Source organism: Danio aesculapii, chromosome 9 (genome assembly GCF_903798145.1).
Source record: "Danio aesculapii chromosome 9, fDanAes4.1, whole genome shotgun sequence".
NCBI classification, from domain to species: domain Eukaryota; kingdom Metazoa; phylum Chordata; class Actinopteri; order Cypriniformes; family Danionidae; genus Danio; species Danio aesculapii.
In genome coordinates, this window is record NC_079443.1 from 38,904,900 (window position 1) to 38,922,772 (window position 17,873).

The 17,873-nt window shown below is 34.9% G+C and overlaps 1 protein-coding gene across 1 annotated transcript in view; it reads left to right on the forward strand.

Annotated features, from left to right (window-relative positions):
* Nucleotides 1–17,873, forward strand: part of pdia5 (protein disulfide isomerase family A, member 5) — an 88,916-nt gene that overhangs the window by 48,046 nt on the left and 22,997 nt on the right. Inside the window, exons 10-13 of the mRNA XM_056465658.1 lie at nucleotides 330–401; nucleotides 3,128–3,264; nucleotides 7,897–7,967; nucleotides 12,966–13,129. Coding sequence (XP_056321633.1) covers nucleotides 330–401; nucleotides 3,128–3,264; nucleotides 7,897–7,967; nucleotides 12,966–13,129 — 444 coding nt within the window. The remainder of the gene's footprint in view (nucleotides 1–329; nucleotides 402–3,127; nucleotides 3,265–7,896; nucleotides 7,968–12,965; nucleotides 13,130–17,873) is intronic.

Here is a 17,873-nt window from a genome sequence, read left to right on the forward strand (position 1 = left end):
CACCAAACAATAGGTCACAGATCCAACAAACTTAAAAAAAAATGTTGTTGTTGTTTTTCTAGGACTGTCAATAAATTACATTTTTAATTGTGGTTAATTAATTTTTTTATGTTAGTGTGTAAAAGTGATTAATCACAAGATTAAAATTAGGCATATGCTGTTTATCTTCTTTGACGCTTATTTTGTCATCATTTGCTATATCCAGAAAAGTAAACCTCTGTGAAGTTAATTACATTAACAACACAATTTATTCTGCTTCAGTAATTTATTTGCATTATTTGAGTTAACCATAAATATTTGTTGTCCTTTTTTGTTCTTTTTCCCAAAAGGAAGGGGAAGTTCTTGCATCACTACGAGAATTATGGAGCCACGTCCAAAGACATCACTGATTGGTTGAAAAAGTGAGTAAATAAACAAGCTGCTCTCAAAAAAGAACATACACACACAACCTCATTTCATTCATCCTCACACCCTTTGCTACCTTAAAAGCTGTAAAGAATCACTATGTATTAGAGGTGTGACATCTTGGACTTTTGCCTGTGGCCTCGACCGGTATGTTTTGCAGGAACTGTGGTGTGAAAGATATGATGTGCGCTGTAAAACACTGGATATAAACACTCCTCTGTGTCTCCTTACAGAGATGTGATGTGGCTTTAAGCCCTCTGCTGTGTTTTAAGGATGAATCAAACTGACAGTGTAAATAAAACACACAAATCTACACTTCCTATCTAAGAGCTAATGCAACGTGTACAGTAATTCATGAATTGCATAAATGTTCCAGTCATAAAATATTGTAAAATAAAATGTTTATGTCATAAGATATAAAAAACGAAAAACATGCTTATGCTGCATGGTGTAAACAAGACAACATGAGTTAAACCAGAACAGCACTTTTATATAACAGCATCTTATTTAATATAATAATTATTTAATAATTTATTCATGTAATTATTTAAAAATATTTATTTATACAAAATTATTTATTGTTCAGGTTAAGAATTTTGTGCATTTGGCAAGATACATTAATATTTTATGTGTAGTAATGAGTAGCCAGATTTAGTATCTTCTTACTAAGGCTGTGTCCACCCTAGTGCGTTTTCATTTTAAAGCTGTGTTTCAGATTGAAAATGCTCCTCATCCAGACTGACGTTTTTATTGTTTTTCAGTAAAATGATCTCTGTCTACACTAAACGTGATGATACACAACCATTTACGGTACTACCGGTAGTGTAATGGCCGTATAAGAGGGGCTTGACGAATCAAGGTACAATACTCAATAGTTCAGAAGACCAGTCGGAGAGTGATTTGTGGATAGCTGTGCCTCAGTTTTCAAAATTTCAGTCCTTCTACACTGAAACATCTGCATTATGCAAACAAAAAACAGGGTCTTTAGATTTTCTTTTTTTTTTTTTTTTGCTAGATTTTTTCTGTCCAAAAGTTAGACATTTTAATAATAATAAAGTGCACATTTGTTTACTTAATATTTGGGGTCAGAAAGAGAATTTTTGATGCATTTAAATTGATCAATAGTGACAGTAAAAGCATCCATAACGTTAACCCTTGTTTACTGTTCAAATTTACTACCCCTTTGTTGTGTTTATGGCTGTTTTTGCCCCATCGACTTCCCTTATAATGGTATTGTTTGATTGCAAAACCATGATACTATATAATTATGCATTCTTAATTATTGGTGGTTTTCCCTGTTGGGAAGAGCTAAAAAAAATATTTTTACTGTTGATCATCAGTTGGCAGCATTAGCCCTTTAGGTTAGGCCTGTGCAAAAAAAGGTTCTGACTTTAATATGGAGTTCTATGGAGTAAAACAGCAGATTATAGTTTGTGCATATATACATTTACTATGTTTACTATGTTCTGAGAGTAAACACACACACGCACACACACACGCACACGCACACACGCACACACACACACACACACACACACACACACACTATAATCCATATAGAAGACAGAAGCTTTTTTTGCACTAAAACTGATGCTCAGCAGTAAAAATGGAAAAACCAGCAACAATCAAGAATGCATGATTACATGATGTGATGGCTTTGCAATCAAAAAATGTCATTATAATGGAAGTCAATGGGGAACAAACATAATCGAAGGGTAGAAAAATTGTCACTGTGAGTGCATTGTCAAATGTTTGAACATTTTCAATGCATTTTTACAAAATATGTGTCAAAAATCATTCCATTTGCTGAAACACAACAAAGTTGTGGCCAAATTATGAGTCAGAATCACCCCAGAGAGGATCAAAACATCCCCAACAACACACAAGGGTTATTTTAGTGAATTTTAGGTAATAAAAGTGCTTTTTTTATTAAATGCTTACCTTTCTGTTTATCAAAGAGTCCTGGGGAATAAATATCAGTTTCCACAAAAAATGAAGCAGCACAACTGTTTTCAATATTAATAAGAATTGATTCATAAGCACCAAATAAGCATACTAGAATGATTTCTGATCGATCGTGTGATCAGGAAAACTGTACAATGGCTCCTAAAAAACTTTACCACCGTACAGTAGTTTACTGTGAAACTTCTATTTTAAAGTTTTTCTTTATTTTAACCTACTAACCAACTGACCAATACAAGTGCATGTTAAAAAAAAACTCCAGTTGCAAACTTTTGCTCTCAAAGCACTTGCAGATGTATCTCTGGCTTGTCTTGTAGCATTAATTTTGAATGAAGAAAAACGAAAGTGAGCTTGATCATGGAAACATTTACTGATGCACTTTACCCACTGAATGCTTGGGTTTGCTGATCTTTGCTCAGCTGATGGATGCACTTCTAGCTTATGGCTCCGTGCGCTCTACAAAGAAATCATTTGGGCCATTCTTGTTTGGGCACAGAGCCCGTCAAAAGACAGATGTGAATTGTGGGCTCAGGCTAGCTCTCTTCAGTCTTGTGGGTGTAACTGTTCCCCACCAGATGTAGTGAGCTGAAATGAGTTGTGAGATGTGTTCAACTTCGAGCTTAGAGCCTTGCATTAGTCATTCGGAGAGCTGTAGTCATGTACTGATCCAAAGTCAAGAAGTTCATACTAGACTTTGAGACAACAAATATGTGTTGACTGATGGAATCGTTTTTAACTTTTTGTTTTATATGTTGCACAGCCCTCAGCCACCACAACCTAAGACTCCAGAGGTTCCCTGGTCAGAGTCCGGCTCGGCGGTCTTCCATCTGACCGATGACTCTTTCGACTCGTTCCTGGAGGAACATCCGTCAGCCCTGGTTATGTTCTATGCTCCATGTAAGTATTGACAGCACTGCTCTTGCCATGGTGTTCATTTCAGGATTCAGTTTAGGGGCGGGGCTTGGGGCTTGATTACCATTTAAAGCCAATTAAAGTTCCATTCTATTCTGAAGGGCCTATTCCTATTAGGGATCCACAATATTTATCGGACAGGGGTGCATTTCTCAAACAACGACATAACTCGTGGCTGAACTATCATAGTACGACAGTATAATTTGGGAAAAGAACGTTGTAGTGACGAGTGTTTCCCAAAACTTTTTTGTCGCAGATCCATCATTTGAACCACGTTAGTTAACGTAAAACACCCATAACGGCACTGTAAATAGAGTGGAGTAACAACTTCTTTAGAGAAAAACCCTATAACTTTTTGTGCTAATTATATTGTTTTACACGCATTTAAAAATAAAAAAAAATCTAATATTAGTTTTTGTGAAAACATGCTCTTGTTTTCCATATTAAGTGAATTGTATGTAATCAGCACATATAGGGCCCATGTTTCTTTTACAAAGATTATTGAGAATATTCCACAGTCTATTCTAAAACATAAAACCACTTACAAAAAGCTAACACGTATTCTAATCTCATATATAAATCATCACGTTAATGGTTTTAATTATTATAGGTATTAAGAAATAAAACGTATACAATTTTAAGTAGTCTATTTAAGTAGTCTAGTAGTCAACTTTTACAACTTTCAACCACTGCAGAAATATTCAAGCATAGGCCCAATAGAGTTCATATACATTTCTTAATAAATAGCTTAAGCCATTATAAATTAAAACTATTAATGTAACCTATATATTTTTGTTTTCATAAGCTTTGGAGATGTAACGTAGAGTTGATAGCTTTCGTCATGAGCCACGGCTGTGTTCAAAATGGCATAAATGATTTCAAAGTGCACTACGAAGAGAGCGCAATTGTCAATGTGAAGATCGCTCAAACTGAACTGTAAAAAATACTTTGAAAGCAAGTTACACCTAGGAGAGATAACTTTAATGATTTTTTAAAAATCATTCATTCATTTTCTTTGGGGCTTAGTCCCTTTATTAATCTGGGGTCGCCACAGCAGAATAAACCGCCAACTTATCCAGCACATGTTCTATGCAGCGGATGCCCTTCCAGCTGCAACCCATCACTGGGAAACACCCACACACACTCATTTACACACTTAGACTATGGACAATTTAGCCTGCCCAGTTCACCTATAGCGCATGCCTTTGGACTTGTGGGGGAAATCGGAGCACCCGGAGGAAACCCACGCGAACACGGGGAGAACATGCAAGCTCCACACAGAAACGCCAACTGACCTGGCCGAGGCTCGAACCAGTGACCTCCTTGCTGTGAGGCAAACGTGCCACCGTGCAGCCTTTTTTTTAATCATTCCGAGTTTAAATGTTGCACGTTTGAAAGGAATAGGGCATAGGGGGGATAACTGGGAATTGACCACAGCCAGGAACTATGCTTCTAACTACAGCTCTAGAGATGTAGTTGCAAACGTACAAGTTTGCGATGCAGTTTGCGAATGTTCGTTGGAATGATAGATTTGGGAAGCACCAAATCAATGAACTATGTTTGTAATGATGCAACTTGCGACCTTAGTTGGCTAACGATGGTTCCCCAGATCCCCAGAACAATTATCAGGCTATTTGGCTGAAAGTGTTGTTGGTTTTCATCACTCTGATAAACAAATAAAGAAAATTCTGACTGACTTTTATTCAACCAGCCATTTTTTTTTTTGGACCAGAAATTACTCTGGCTTCTTCCAAAAGATAACAAGAAGATGTACGAGAGGCATCAATGTGAAAAAAAAAATATTTCTCAGCTTTTATTTACATTTGATCTAAAACTTTTAAGTCAGAATTTGCCAGGGGTATGAATAATTTCAGGCTTGATCATATGCAATAAGACATAAGCATTTGATTTATAGAAGGCGTAACCATATCATTTATAGAAAAACATTGAAACATAATATATTAAATGTTTTACAGCATATGGCTATTTTATAGTAAATAGATCAAATTAATGTACAATGGTGTTGAAATAAAACCACTATTTATGTGTCAATTTTGAACCACTTTAGAGGTCAAAAGACGTCAAAATAAATGCTCGTTTATCTTTGCTGAATTGCAATGCACTGATGATGTTTTAGACTGTCAATTTTATTCTCAAATGAGTCAACCTGACACTTGCTGATGCAAGAATGTCACTAGTGTTTAAATTTCTTGTGAGGTTGCTTTTTTGTGTTATTGAAGGAAGACGGCGCTCAGCTTTCATACATTTTTGATCAAACACCTCTGATAGAACATATTCATTTCCTGTACAGGATGGCACAGGATGTATCCTACCAATCCACCACTGAGCCTAGAGTATATTCTCTCTCTCTCTCTCTCTCTCTCTCTCTCTCTCTCTCTCTCTCTCTCTCTCTCTCTCTCTCTCTCTCTCTCTCTCTCTCTCTCTCTCTCTCTCTCTCTCTCTCTCTCTCACTCTCTCACTCTCTCACTCAGAAGGTACAGGATGACTTGTTTACATTCTCATCAGCAAGACCAAATGCAATATCCTTGTTTACATGCAAACATTGGTTTACATGCACGCAGCTATCATCATGCCAATGACAACATCGGTTAGGCCTCTCAGCAAGCGTAATCATCACTGTTGAGTGTAGCAGGGAGGGGGAAATTACCCATTTTTGTGTCAGATTAACTGAGACAACATGCAAACTGACAAACACCTCCCTTGGTGTGCAAATTTCATGTGACCTGATTCAAAGTCACTGTTATTAATAAAAAGAGTTGTGCATAGTTGTTAGCAGAAATGCAAACACATTTCATGAAACAGTGACCTGATTTGCTCCTTTTCCCATTGTGTTAATAAATACACATTAAATCCAGGCTTGTATGAGTGTGATCTGTTTTAAGATTTTTCTGGTAGGATGTTATGGTTATGTAACAGGTGGAGAGTTGGAATACTTGAAGGGTAAATGAGTGCTGTTTCTGATTATTTCATGGCTCAAATGTAATCTTTCATCTATTTAGAGTTGTTGAGTTTTTTTTTTCCTGCTGTGTCAATTATACAGTACATGACAACTCTGTTTACAACTGTGGTTTATGCAGGTGCGGCTAGTCTTACTGACTTCTGAACCTTAGGGGTATTGCTCAAAAGCAAGATAAGAGATTAAGCTGGGATTTTTCAACTATCCTGGTTTAGCCCTGACCCAGTTGCATTAAAACAGGCTAAATTACTACTACACTGTAAAAAGGGATTATTTACTTTACTTAATAAAGGTGAGTAAACACATTGCCTTAAAAGCGACAAGTTGACTTTACTTAAAGTGAGTAAACCCATTGTAACTTGAAACCGTTAAGTTGCTTTTATTTATTTTTTTATAATCACGCACATAGTTAATTTACTTAAAAAAAAAAAAAAAAGTGAGTCAACGCACTGCGTTAAATTTTTAAGTAAAGTCAACTAATCATTTTAAAAGCAACAGGCTTAACATTATTTTAAGTCTATTAAGTCTGTGTTACTCCAGGAGAAGCCTAACAACTAGGCTATGATTATTCTAAAGATGTATCTGTTAGTTCTGCTTTCAGACTCCATGTTCTTGGCCATTAACATATATTTTTCAAGCATTGGAATTAAAAATATGTAGCAATGATTTTGTGTGTTCTCTATTATGTGGCCATTTCAAATTTCTGTATAGGGGAGAGATAAAATAGATGAACGATTAGAAAAACAAATGTAGATTAAATAAAATCAGTTGCAAAAAAATGGATGAACGAGATTAAAGAGTAGATACTGTAGATGATGATTAAATAGATCAAATAAACTTAACAGATCAAATTATTGCACAATATTGGGTAAAGTAAGTGTTTGCCGTTAATATTCATGATACATTTCCTGAGTAACATGAATGTCCACTGGTCACATTTAAGACAATGTGAACAACTGTTAATTTGTTAATATGTTTCACACTCTCATATGAATAAATGAGGTCAAGCAGCGCTTTTTCTGTTATCCTGGATTTTTTAAAAATATGCTTTTGTGCAATACCCCTTAGGTCAAGTTTATGTTTAGCTGTTTTTTTTTTAACCATTTCTATTTTCAGCAACCATTATTCCAGTTTTCTGTGGAATAATCTCCAGTTAATTTTAATATATGCTTAATGGCCCTTAAAGAAACATGGCTTAATGAAACATTTATGATTATTATCACTGTTCAAAACTGTTTCATCTAGTTTGGAAGCCATAAGTTTTCCAGGATTCATTGATCAAGAGAGCTTTTAAAAGCAATTATTTGAAATATAATTCTTTTGTTAAAGAATCTTAAATCTTAAACTCTTTACTGTTAGTTTTAATCAATTTAATGAATCCTCAATAAGTAAACATTTTTTTTGTTGTTGTTTAAACAAATCTCACTGGCCTCAAAGCATTGAATTGTATTATAATTTGGATTACTTTAATGTTTGTTTTAGAATGCAGAATGAAGTACCATAATCATCAAATCTCAATTAGGTGTAATTTTGCATAACTTCAACAGCCCTGATGTAAAACCACATTTTGCTTTATACATTTCTCGATTGTATTTTTTAAATTTATTTATTTTTTGTTCTATTTTTTTGTGTTTTTTAAGGGTGTGGTCACTGTAAAAAGATGAAGCCAGAGTATGACGATGCTGCCGAGTTCCTTAACAAAGACCCAAATGTGAGTTCCTTCTACTCGTGTTATTGTTTTCTTGAACTACAGGGTTGTAAAATTGTTCTAATTATTTCACTTATATTCTATGGTGTGGAGTTACTTAGAAATTCCAAATCGCTTGTCAAATGATTTTTATAGCCTACAACTGAAAAAAACACATTTAAGTAAAAATATTACAGAATAATAGCATACAAAATTACAAAGCTATTTGTCTTAATCTCTAATAACTTCATAGCAGTGTAATGTTACTGGTTCAAGATGGGTTTTTAGCTCTAAAATGATGGAATTGTGTAAAAAAAAATGAATATGTAAAAAATAATTAACATAACATTATATGGCCAAACTAGACACATTTCTTAAATTAAAATATCTTTGTATGAGGTAACCAGATTATACTCTTAAGTGGAATATATCACCATGGCCTGTTGAATTATCTATAAAATATTGCACACCCATAGTGCAACGGCACCATCTCAGGTGTACATTATATTTTAATTGTTCAAAGGCCTCTCTTCGGTTGTTCCCTTACATATATGCTTGTATGTTGTGTGGCAAAAGTGTGTGAATATAGCCAGCCTCTAATGATAACAATTAATGAATTCTATTTTTATAATTACACTTCATCAAAACAGTCTGCAGAAACACTTTGATTGACATTTGTCTGTGTCATCAGAGGGAGAAAGCCCCGCCCACTAGTGACAATATCTCCCTCATTAGCATAGACAGCCCTGAGTGAGAAGCAGCCATCCACCATTACATTTTAAATCTGCTGCTATGCTGATGCATAGGCATTTATAACTCCCCCCTCTTTTGAAAAGAGGGCGTGGAGCAAAATCTTGTTTGAATTTAAAGCAACAGTTACCAAAAACAGCACAATTTTGATCCAAGTCTAAAAGAGGCAGTTTCAAAGAGCTATAAAACATTTTATGTGGAATATTTTGAGCTGAAACTTCACATACACACTCTTGGGACATCAGAGACTTACTTTACATCTTGTAAAAAGAGACATGATAGGTCCCCTTTAAAATCCAAACATCCTTGGGCTTTGCGAGAGACAACATGGAAGGAAGAAGCACCTGTGTACTTAATGAAAATGTTCTAGCAGTGTAATTGTTGCTTTGAGGCATTCCTCGCATAAACGTCTGTGTCCAATTGGCTCAATTAAAAATAAGCCAATTGTAATTTTCCATCATCCAAAACAATTTTACAAGACCCCTTAGCAAAACCCCAAGTAATGTTTTACTCTTCGACAACTTTTGATTTAACATTTCCGTTGCTGCATGACATGATTATTTTTTAAGCTTTCAAATTACAACTTGAGACATTTACAGTGCACAAGCATATCTGGCAATGCTGTACTAGTGGTGTGTTTCTTATTTTCTGGGTGTGCTCTGTTCTCTGGTCCAGAGCTGTAGGCCAATTGTGGTCACCAGAGTCTTATAGTTGAAGTATTTATCTCATTTTGCTTTTCCTCTGCGCCGTCCCTCTAGCCTTCAGCTTGGACCGAGTCAGAGTGATGCTCTTCTCGGGGTTCAATAACATCACGTTATGCATTATCTAATGCATGCTCTAGTCCTCACATCTTCTCCCCCGAGAGAGCTGAAGTCATTTATTTTTCTCATTCCTTTTGCTCACAGCCCTACACACAGTTTAAATAGAGAGTCCATGTGTCGAGATTTTTATTTTTTTTAAGCATTTTCAATTTGCATCTTGCTGAGAGTTTGAAATAAGGGTGTTTAAATGTGAATAAATGAATATTATGGGAGGAGGAACGAACATGACATTTTATAAGTGGATGGTGGAGAACTTCAAGTGGCCGTGTTGTTGAAATGCAGTGCCATTGCTTTAACAAGACGTGTTTGTTTTGCTTGTCAAGTGGTTTGCTTTGCATGCACTTCTAATTGGCTCGCAGATCCGATCGCTGTCCATAGATTATTTGGCCCCTGCGGGGTTGGTGCCCAAATTCCAACACAAATCCTTTGTTTGTGATAATGACCAAGACGCTCATCGCAGATTTAAGATATCCCACTGACAGATGTTTGCAAATAGAGGAAGTTAATTGAGTTTAAGCTGAGAAAACATTCATTATGATGGTCTGTTTCTCAGCTATGTAATGGGGGATGCAAAGCTGTGCCAAATTGTGCTGTCATTTCATCAAGCCTTGCCTGTTGTCTTCACAAACTCAAAAACAAATTGAGGGCACAAGGTACATCATAAATCTGTCTTAGTAATAGGCCTTTGTGTAAATATGATTTTCAGCTATTTGCGTGGACGGCACTCTGAGTGTATATTAATGCAACAGTGGTTTTTATGTCCCACTCACACACAAAAAAACCCTAATATAATTCTTTTTATCAAATAATTGTATCAAAATGCACATTTGTAACGTTTTACATTAATTTAGCAGACGCTTTTATCCAAAGAGTCTTACGAATGAGGATAAAAAAGTAGATAAATGACTTTAATACTCTTAATATAAACCTGTTAAATATACAGATGAATATACTGCATAGGGATGGGGAGTCAACTCCAAAATCAACCAATTGAGAGTCGATTCTTTGACTCTCAATGGACTGAGTACCGGAATCGATTCCAGGGCAGGAATCAACTTCCAGAGTCGAGTCCGTTTTTTCAAATCCTCCTGAATGAAGCAGTTGCATGCTGCAGCTATAATGCTCATTCTCGAGCACGATGAACACCGAAGGCGCCCGCTTTGAATGCATGTTCACACCTTTTACGATTTTGTGTTTGAATTTTGCAACCATGAGTACTCGATGTGCTGCAGGATGAAGTTTGCTTTCACTTTCAAATTCCTTTAAAGCACTTACACCTTTTGCATTTTGGTTTTAAAGCATTTTGGTTTGCATCTGCCTTCGATGTCAAGTTTGCTGTGTTAAAAATGAAATATAGCCTATAAATGTATATGTGTGTGAATTTAAAGCGGATCGGATACTATTGGTGGATTGATGTCTTAAATTAGCGCTGCAGGTAAAATTATGATGTTATGTTAGGTTATATTGGCTGCTCAAGTAAATGTTTTATTCAACCTATGTTTATTTCACAAATAAATAATAAATAAATAACACTAATCATAATGAGAAAAGTAGGCAAGATTTATTTAGTCACAAAACCTGACAATACACATTGAATGCACTTAATTTCACCTAATATTCATTCTTCTTTTTATTTTGTAGAGAACTACAAAAATACATCAGAATTAAGATACAAATTATATTAAACGAAATTCCTTTCCAAAAGAGTATTTTTAAATAAAAATATAGCCGAAGTTAAGTGTTCAAAAACTGAATTACTCTTTTTCTTCCGGCATATGCCATCCCATTAACACCCTTATTGAATTACAATAATGAATAAATTGCACAAAACAAGCTGTGATATTTAAAAGTAAAGTAATTAACTATTTAAAAGTATGCTTTAAAGAAAATCACACACACGAGAGAGAGCCAAATGATATGCTTGATAAGGCACAGTCTGTCACGCTGCTTATTTTAGGTTTGTTAATGCATGAATTATTTAAGTTAAATATTTTGTGTATGGGGTTTAATATTTAATAGGTCATTAAATCAAATGGGAAATAGCTATTTTGTTGATATTGATTGGTTGGAGCGTCAAAAAAAGAATAGAACAACCAGATTTAGGACGTGCCTTGTGTGACCATCTGCTACACCAGATTATTTTGTTCACTCAGTACTCAAGTATTAAACATTTATATTAAGATATATATATTTAGACTATTTTTTTAAACATTGTTTAGGCTTAATTGGGGTGTTGTTTCTTTGTTAATGAACTGCTACACATCTTTCCATTAAACATTTTGCTAATAAATTGATGTTTTGACTTTGTCTCCAACATTGCAATGTAATTTCCTAAATTATCTAAACTAGACTTTTACAATAAGCTACAAAAAAAAGTGTAGGCTGATCACTATTTTTTTGTAACAATGTAAAACTACAATTGACGCCAGTAGCATTGTATAAAGCGCGATATGATACAACATGTTTAATCCTTGCACTATTTTAAGTGAATCTAAATGGAGTCGATTCCTAGTCGATTCCACTGACTCCAAAATTATGAGTAGAGAATCAGAGTCGACTCCAAAAAACACCCCTAATACTGCATAAAGACCTATTAGACAAAAACACAAACGTTTATGTAAATTGTTGTCCTTTTTTCCTTTCGTGAGCTTTATAAATTGCTGAATAATTATGCATCTCATCTCCTCCACCTACAGGAGGTCCCTTCAACCACAAAACACAATCAGTATTAAAAATTGCAGCTTGATCTGTTCTCAAATTATGCTTCTGATTTTAATCAAGTTGTGCATAGACATTTAAAACGTGAGTTCCATAATTGCTTAAAAGTTTGTAGAGAGACTTGGGGTTTAATAATAATGAGTATGCTGAATTTACTTGTGACCACAGTAACATTACTAATTGTCCATATGTCAATTAAAGGGGACCTATTATATAAAAATCACTTTTATAAAGGGTTAAAACACAGTTGTGTGGCAACAGTTTGTGAGTAAGTTATTAATTTTATTTTTATAATTACACTTGATGAAAACAGCGTGCAGAAACACTGATTGACATTCTCCCTTTGTACGTGTCATCAGAGGGGGAAAGTACTGCCCATTATTGACTTTATCTTACCCATTATTAACATTATCTCTTCCTCATTAGCATAGGCCATTAGGCTTGTTTTTTAATCTGCCACTATGCTGACAAACAGGCATCTGTAGCCCCGCCTTCAAAAGAGAGCTGGGAACACTCATTTGAATTTAAAGCGACAGTCATCAAATCAGCACAATTAGGATCAAAGTCTAAAAGGGGCAGTTTCAAAGAGTTATAAAGCATTATTTTTGGGGTATATTGAGCTGAAACTTAAAATCCACACTCTAGGAACATCAGATACTTATTTTACATCTTGTAAAAAAGGGCATAATAGGTCCCCTTTAAAATATGACTGTTAATGTGCATGTGGTTTCAGAGTCCAGGTGTATTGGCAGCAGTGGATGCCACCATTCACAAGTCCACCGGAGAGCGGTTCAAAATCTCAGGCTTTCCCACAGTGAAGTATTTTGAAAAAGGAGAGGAAAAGTACACGCTTCCTCATCTCCGGAGCAAAGATAAGATCATCGAATGGCTGAAAAAGTGAGTTGACTATTTGAGGTTGCTTTTCATGCATTCTACATTTAAATTAATCATGAACTTGAACACGAGTTTGCAAAAGATTTGTGAACGTTTCATTTTACTTACACATGCTTATAACTCAAATATATGAAAGATACTTGTCAAATTTTATTTCAGAGACCAGGCATGACCAAAATTTTTACACTAAATGCTGAAGTGCTAATAAAAGACATGACGTTTCCTGGTGACGTAGAGCCAATTTGTGAACACGTTATGTTAGCTGACCAATCAGAGCCCGTTGAGGGAGGGCCTTCGGAGGAACCAGGAAATATGATAGTAATTTTTAGTGATGGGAAGTTCGTATCATTTTACTGACTCTGACGTTTGAGTCTCGTTTATCGAAATGAATGAATTTTTTTTCGAGTCATTTTGTGTATTGTGTTCAATTTGCCAAAATAACATTAAAATGTTATGAGATTCTTCCAAACATATCTACGACTAGCCCAAGCATTGATCACACTATAAACAAGTCATAACTAGAATGCTACTATACTAAGAAAGAAAAAATAATCCTTGATTGTTTACCTGGTGTTTTGTCTATGATTAACTCTGATCATCTCATCTGGCATGTCTTCAAATTTGAGTCTTCGTTTACCTTTTAAGTTTTGGGTTTTTGAGTCATTCGTTTATCATGTGACAGCACGTAAAGAGAGATGACTCAAAACTGAGGACTCGTGAGATAAACGGATCAAATCTTTTTCTATCTCTGACTGCATATGATTGGCTTCCTACTTTCATGTGATGAACAAACGACTCAAACCCGATAGAGGACTTGAAAAATGAATTAATGAATGAACGAATCACTCCCTGAGAGGACTTAATGCTCTAGAGTCACATAAAAGATTTGTTCAAAATGAACGAATCATTCAAGAACGACCCGTCACTTGTAATTTGTATATTAGCTGAGTAGCAGTATAAAATTATAGTAATGCATCTGACAAAAATTGTGTGATATTTATATAAATGAAGCATACATTTTTATGCACCCCATAAACGCAATTAAGTCTTAAAAAACACTCTTGATGACCCCTTTAATTGTATATTATTTATGCATTTTGCTACTACTACCACTACTACTACTAATAATAATAATAATAAATAACAACAATCATTATTCTGGGTTCATACAATCTTGGGAAACCTGGAAAAGTCATGAAGTTTTGAAAAGACGTTTTCCGGGCCTGGAAAAGTTCTGGAAAAACATATATACAGCCAAATTGTTTTGGAAATATCATGAAAATTTGTTTAACAATTATCTGTGTATTGAATATATTAGAGATTATAAAATTGGGTACATTTTAAATAAAATAATATTGAGCTGTCCATCCCTTCATGGGGTAAACTTACCAATAACTTCAAAAATCAAAAGCAATTTTAGCTTCGCTTCTCTTTCACTTGCTTTCACCGTAATTCAAGATGCATTTTAAGTGTTGTGTCCAGAAACAATATCTAACTGCAGAGGTAAGGTACTGTAGGTACTAAAGGCTAATTTTTACTAATCTTAAGTCTTGTGAAAACACAAACTAACCTTTAGAAAAATGTATGCAGACAGCAAGATACTTTCTAAAAATGGTTTTACAGATATAAAAATAAATATAAATGACATGGATTGTCACATATTTTTTGATATGCTGAAATCATTTTGAATGTGCATTTTTTTTCTTATTTACCATGTGTACATAGACATTACATGAAACACGAAACAAGACCATGAATATTTACCTGAATGTTTTGGAAAAGTCATGGAATTTTAGTAGTAAAAATGTGTATGAACCCTGATTACTATTATTTATATTCTACAAATAATTATTTTTATTTTGTGTCTTGTCTTTGTGCTATTTCTATATAAAACTGTAGCAAAAATATTTATCTTGTCTTCATCCTCAAAACAGATCAAACACAATGGCTGTTTTGTTTTTTACTGTGTAGATGTAGTTGTTTATGTAGGTGGTTGAGGTTCTGAATGACCTGCAAATGCTTGTTTTTGCTTTGATTTATTTCTTCACATCTTGCAATATTTATGTCTGATGGAGGTGGATTTAGCCCTCATCTAAGGTCAGGTACAGGTGAGGAATAAATTGCTTTTTGTTGTGCTGCTCTTACTCTCTGCAGTCTTTTAACTCTAAAAATAATCCGGAAGGTCTTTTTTAAATACTAAAAATGCGCCCAGCACCCGTTTTTTTTGGGTTTTGTTTTGTATGTTAAAGTGATAACTAAATGTCACCTACTGTAGATAAAACAAATGCTCGACTGTTTTTAAAGGAGTGAATTTCTTTGACTAAGACTAAGGAATTGTTTGAAAGGGCCACACACATTCGACCTGGAGATGTTTTTCACGCATTACCAAACTTCACACTAAGAGGGCCACACAACTGACAGGGGGTTCAGTCAATGGGAACGTGCTCTCAAAAACATGCACTGACTGATTCTTTAGAGTGACCTGCGTGTGGGCTGGGAGTCTTGAAAATGTACTTTTACACTGCTGTCTCCCTTGACTCTTTGGGATGTGTTCAACGGAGCTTGACTTCAATCAATCACTGCTAAACTGACCTCTCAGTGGAAGAGCTTGCCCTTGCTTTGATCGTGGAGCAGTCCTGCTGTGCGGGCATCAGCTGGGAGTTTAAGAGCCATCACACTGGTCCCAGAACAGGCTGTAGGCAGACGCATAGCATTACTGTAGACTTTTAGACATGCAATATAGCAATAACATGTGACATAAGAAGTTAGGAGACCTGAAGTTAAAGAGATGCTTCTTCCAATATTAAAAATTAGCCATTAATTTATACAGCCTCAGGCCATCCAAGATGAATGTTAAGGAATTATTTTTTCTTCTACTCAAAATTTGGTCCTTGGTGATTCATATAGTGCAAGTCAATAGTAGCCATCACTATAAGATCAAAAAACATATCAAGGAATGCAAAATTTATACCTGTGGGTACTGACCATACATTGAGGTCTTTTGAACTGAATCGATAGTTCTGTGCATGAAACTGAACATGAGTTACAACATTATTACCTCCAATCCAACAGCCTCAGGCAAATGGAGAATGTCACATTCTTCTTTGTGATCTCTCAACCTGGAAACTCTTTCAGACGGTTCAGTCGATTAAGTAGACTTTAAGAAGAGTCAGTTTAAAAGAATGATTTGTTTCTTGAACCAGGCGTCATTAAAGACCATTTGCCTGAGGCTGTGGATAACAGGTAGTGATGTTGTAAATGATATTCAGTTAAAGTTTAGTTTGTTTCTACCTGAAAGTGCACTCATGTTTTGAAGTTTATTATGCCCTCTTGTGATTTTTATTATTATTTTTTTTTCTCTTTCAAATATTTTTCAAATAATGTTTAACAGAGCAAGGACTTTTTCCTAGTATTTCCTATAATATTTTTTTTCTACCGGAGAAAGTCTTATTTGTTTGATTTCGGCTAGAATAAAAGCAGTTATTAATTTAAAAAAAAAAACATTTTTAGGTCAATATTATTAGCCCCTTTAAGCAATATTTGTTTTTCAATTGTCTACAAAACAAACTATCTTCATACAATGGTTTGTGTAATTAACCTACAGTAGTTAAGCCTTTAATTGTCACTTTAAGCTGTATAGAAGTATCTTGAAATATATCTAGCAAAATATGATGTACTGTCATCATGGCAAAGATAAAATAAATCAGTTATTAGAAGTGAGTTATTAAAACTATTATGTTCAGAAATGTGTTGGAAAAAAATCTTCTCTCTGATCAACGGTATTGGACTCTTTCAGTACACTATTAAAGCGATAGTTCACCCAAAAATAAAAAAAATTCTCATCATTTATTCACACTCAAGTGGCTCAACTTTTATGAACATCTTTCTTCTGTTAAACACAAAACAAGATGGTTATATTGAAGAATGTTGACATGGTAAGAACAAAAAATGGCAGCTTTTTCCCAACATTCTTCAGAATGGGGTGGCACTGTGACTCGTTAGAACTGTTGCCTCACAGCAAGAAGGTCACTGGCTCAAGTCCCGGCTGGGTCAGTTGGGTCTGTAAGGAGTTTGCATGTTCTCCATGTGTTCATGTGGGTTTCTTCCGGGTGCTCCGATTTCCCCCACAACCCAAAGTGAATTGGACGATATATGAGTGCGTGTGTGTATGGGTGGTTCCAAGTACTGGGTTGCGGCTGGAAGTGCATCCGCTGCATAAAACATATGCCAGAATAATTGCCAGTTCATTCCACTGTGGAAACTCCTGATAAATAAGGGACTTAGCTGAAGGAGAATGAATGAATGAATAAGTGTGAGTAAATATTGAGGACATTTTATTTTTGGGGTGAACCATCCATTTAAAGTAGATTATTTTAGATTTTTAGCTGAAAGCATTAAAGCTACCTGCACAATGAGAGTCAAAAAGGCAAATATGTAAGCAAAACTAAAATTACTACCTGTGGCCTAAGCATAGTTGCATTTTTTTTTTTGTATATACAGTGAAGATGACCATTTAACTGAAACGATGAATTAAATGTAACGGTGTCTCTATAGTTAGTTGTTGTTTTATTTTTTACTTTATTTCAGCAATTATTTCAAGTAATGTAAATTTTGTGGCTTAAATATTTTGAAACCATCTAGTTAATGATTAATTAATAGGCATCAGCCTTTTAATCAGTATATTATCCTGATAATTTGAATGTATTATTATCTAGAAACCTAACATGATGTAATTGTTGCAGTTCCA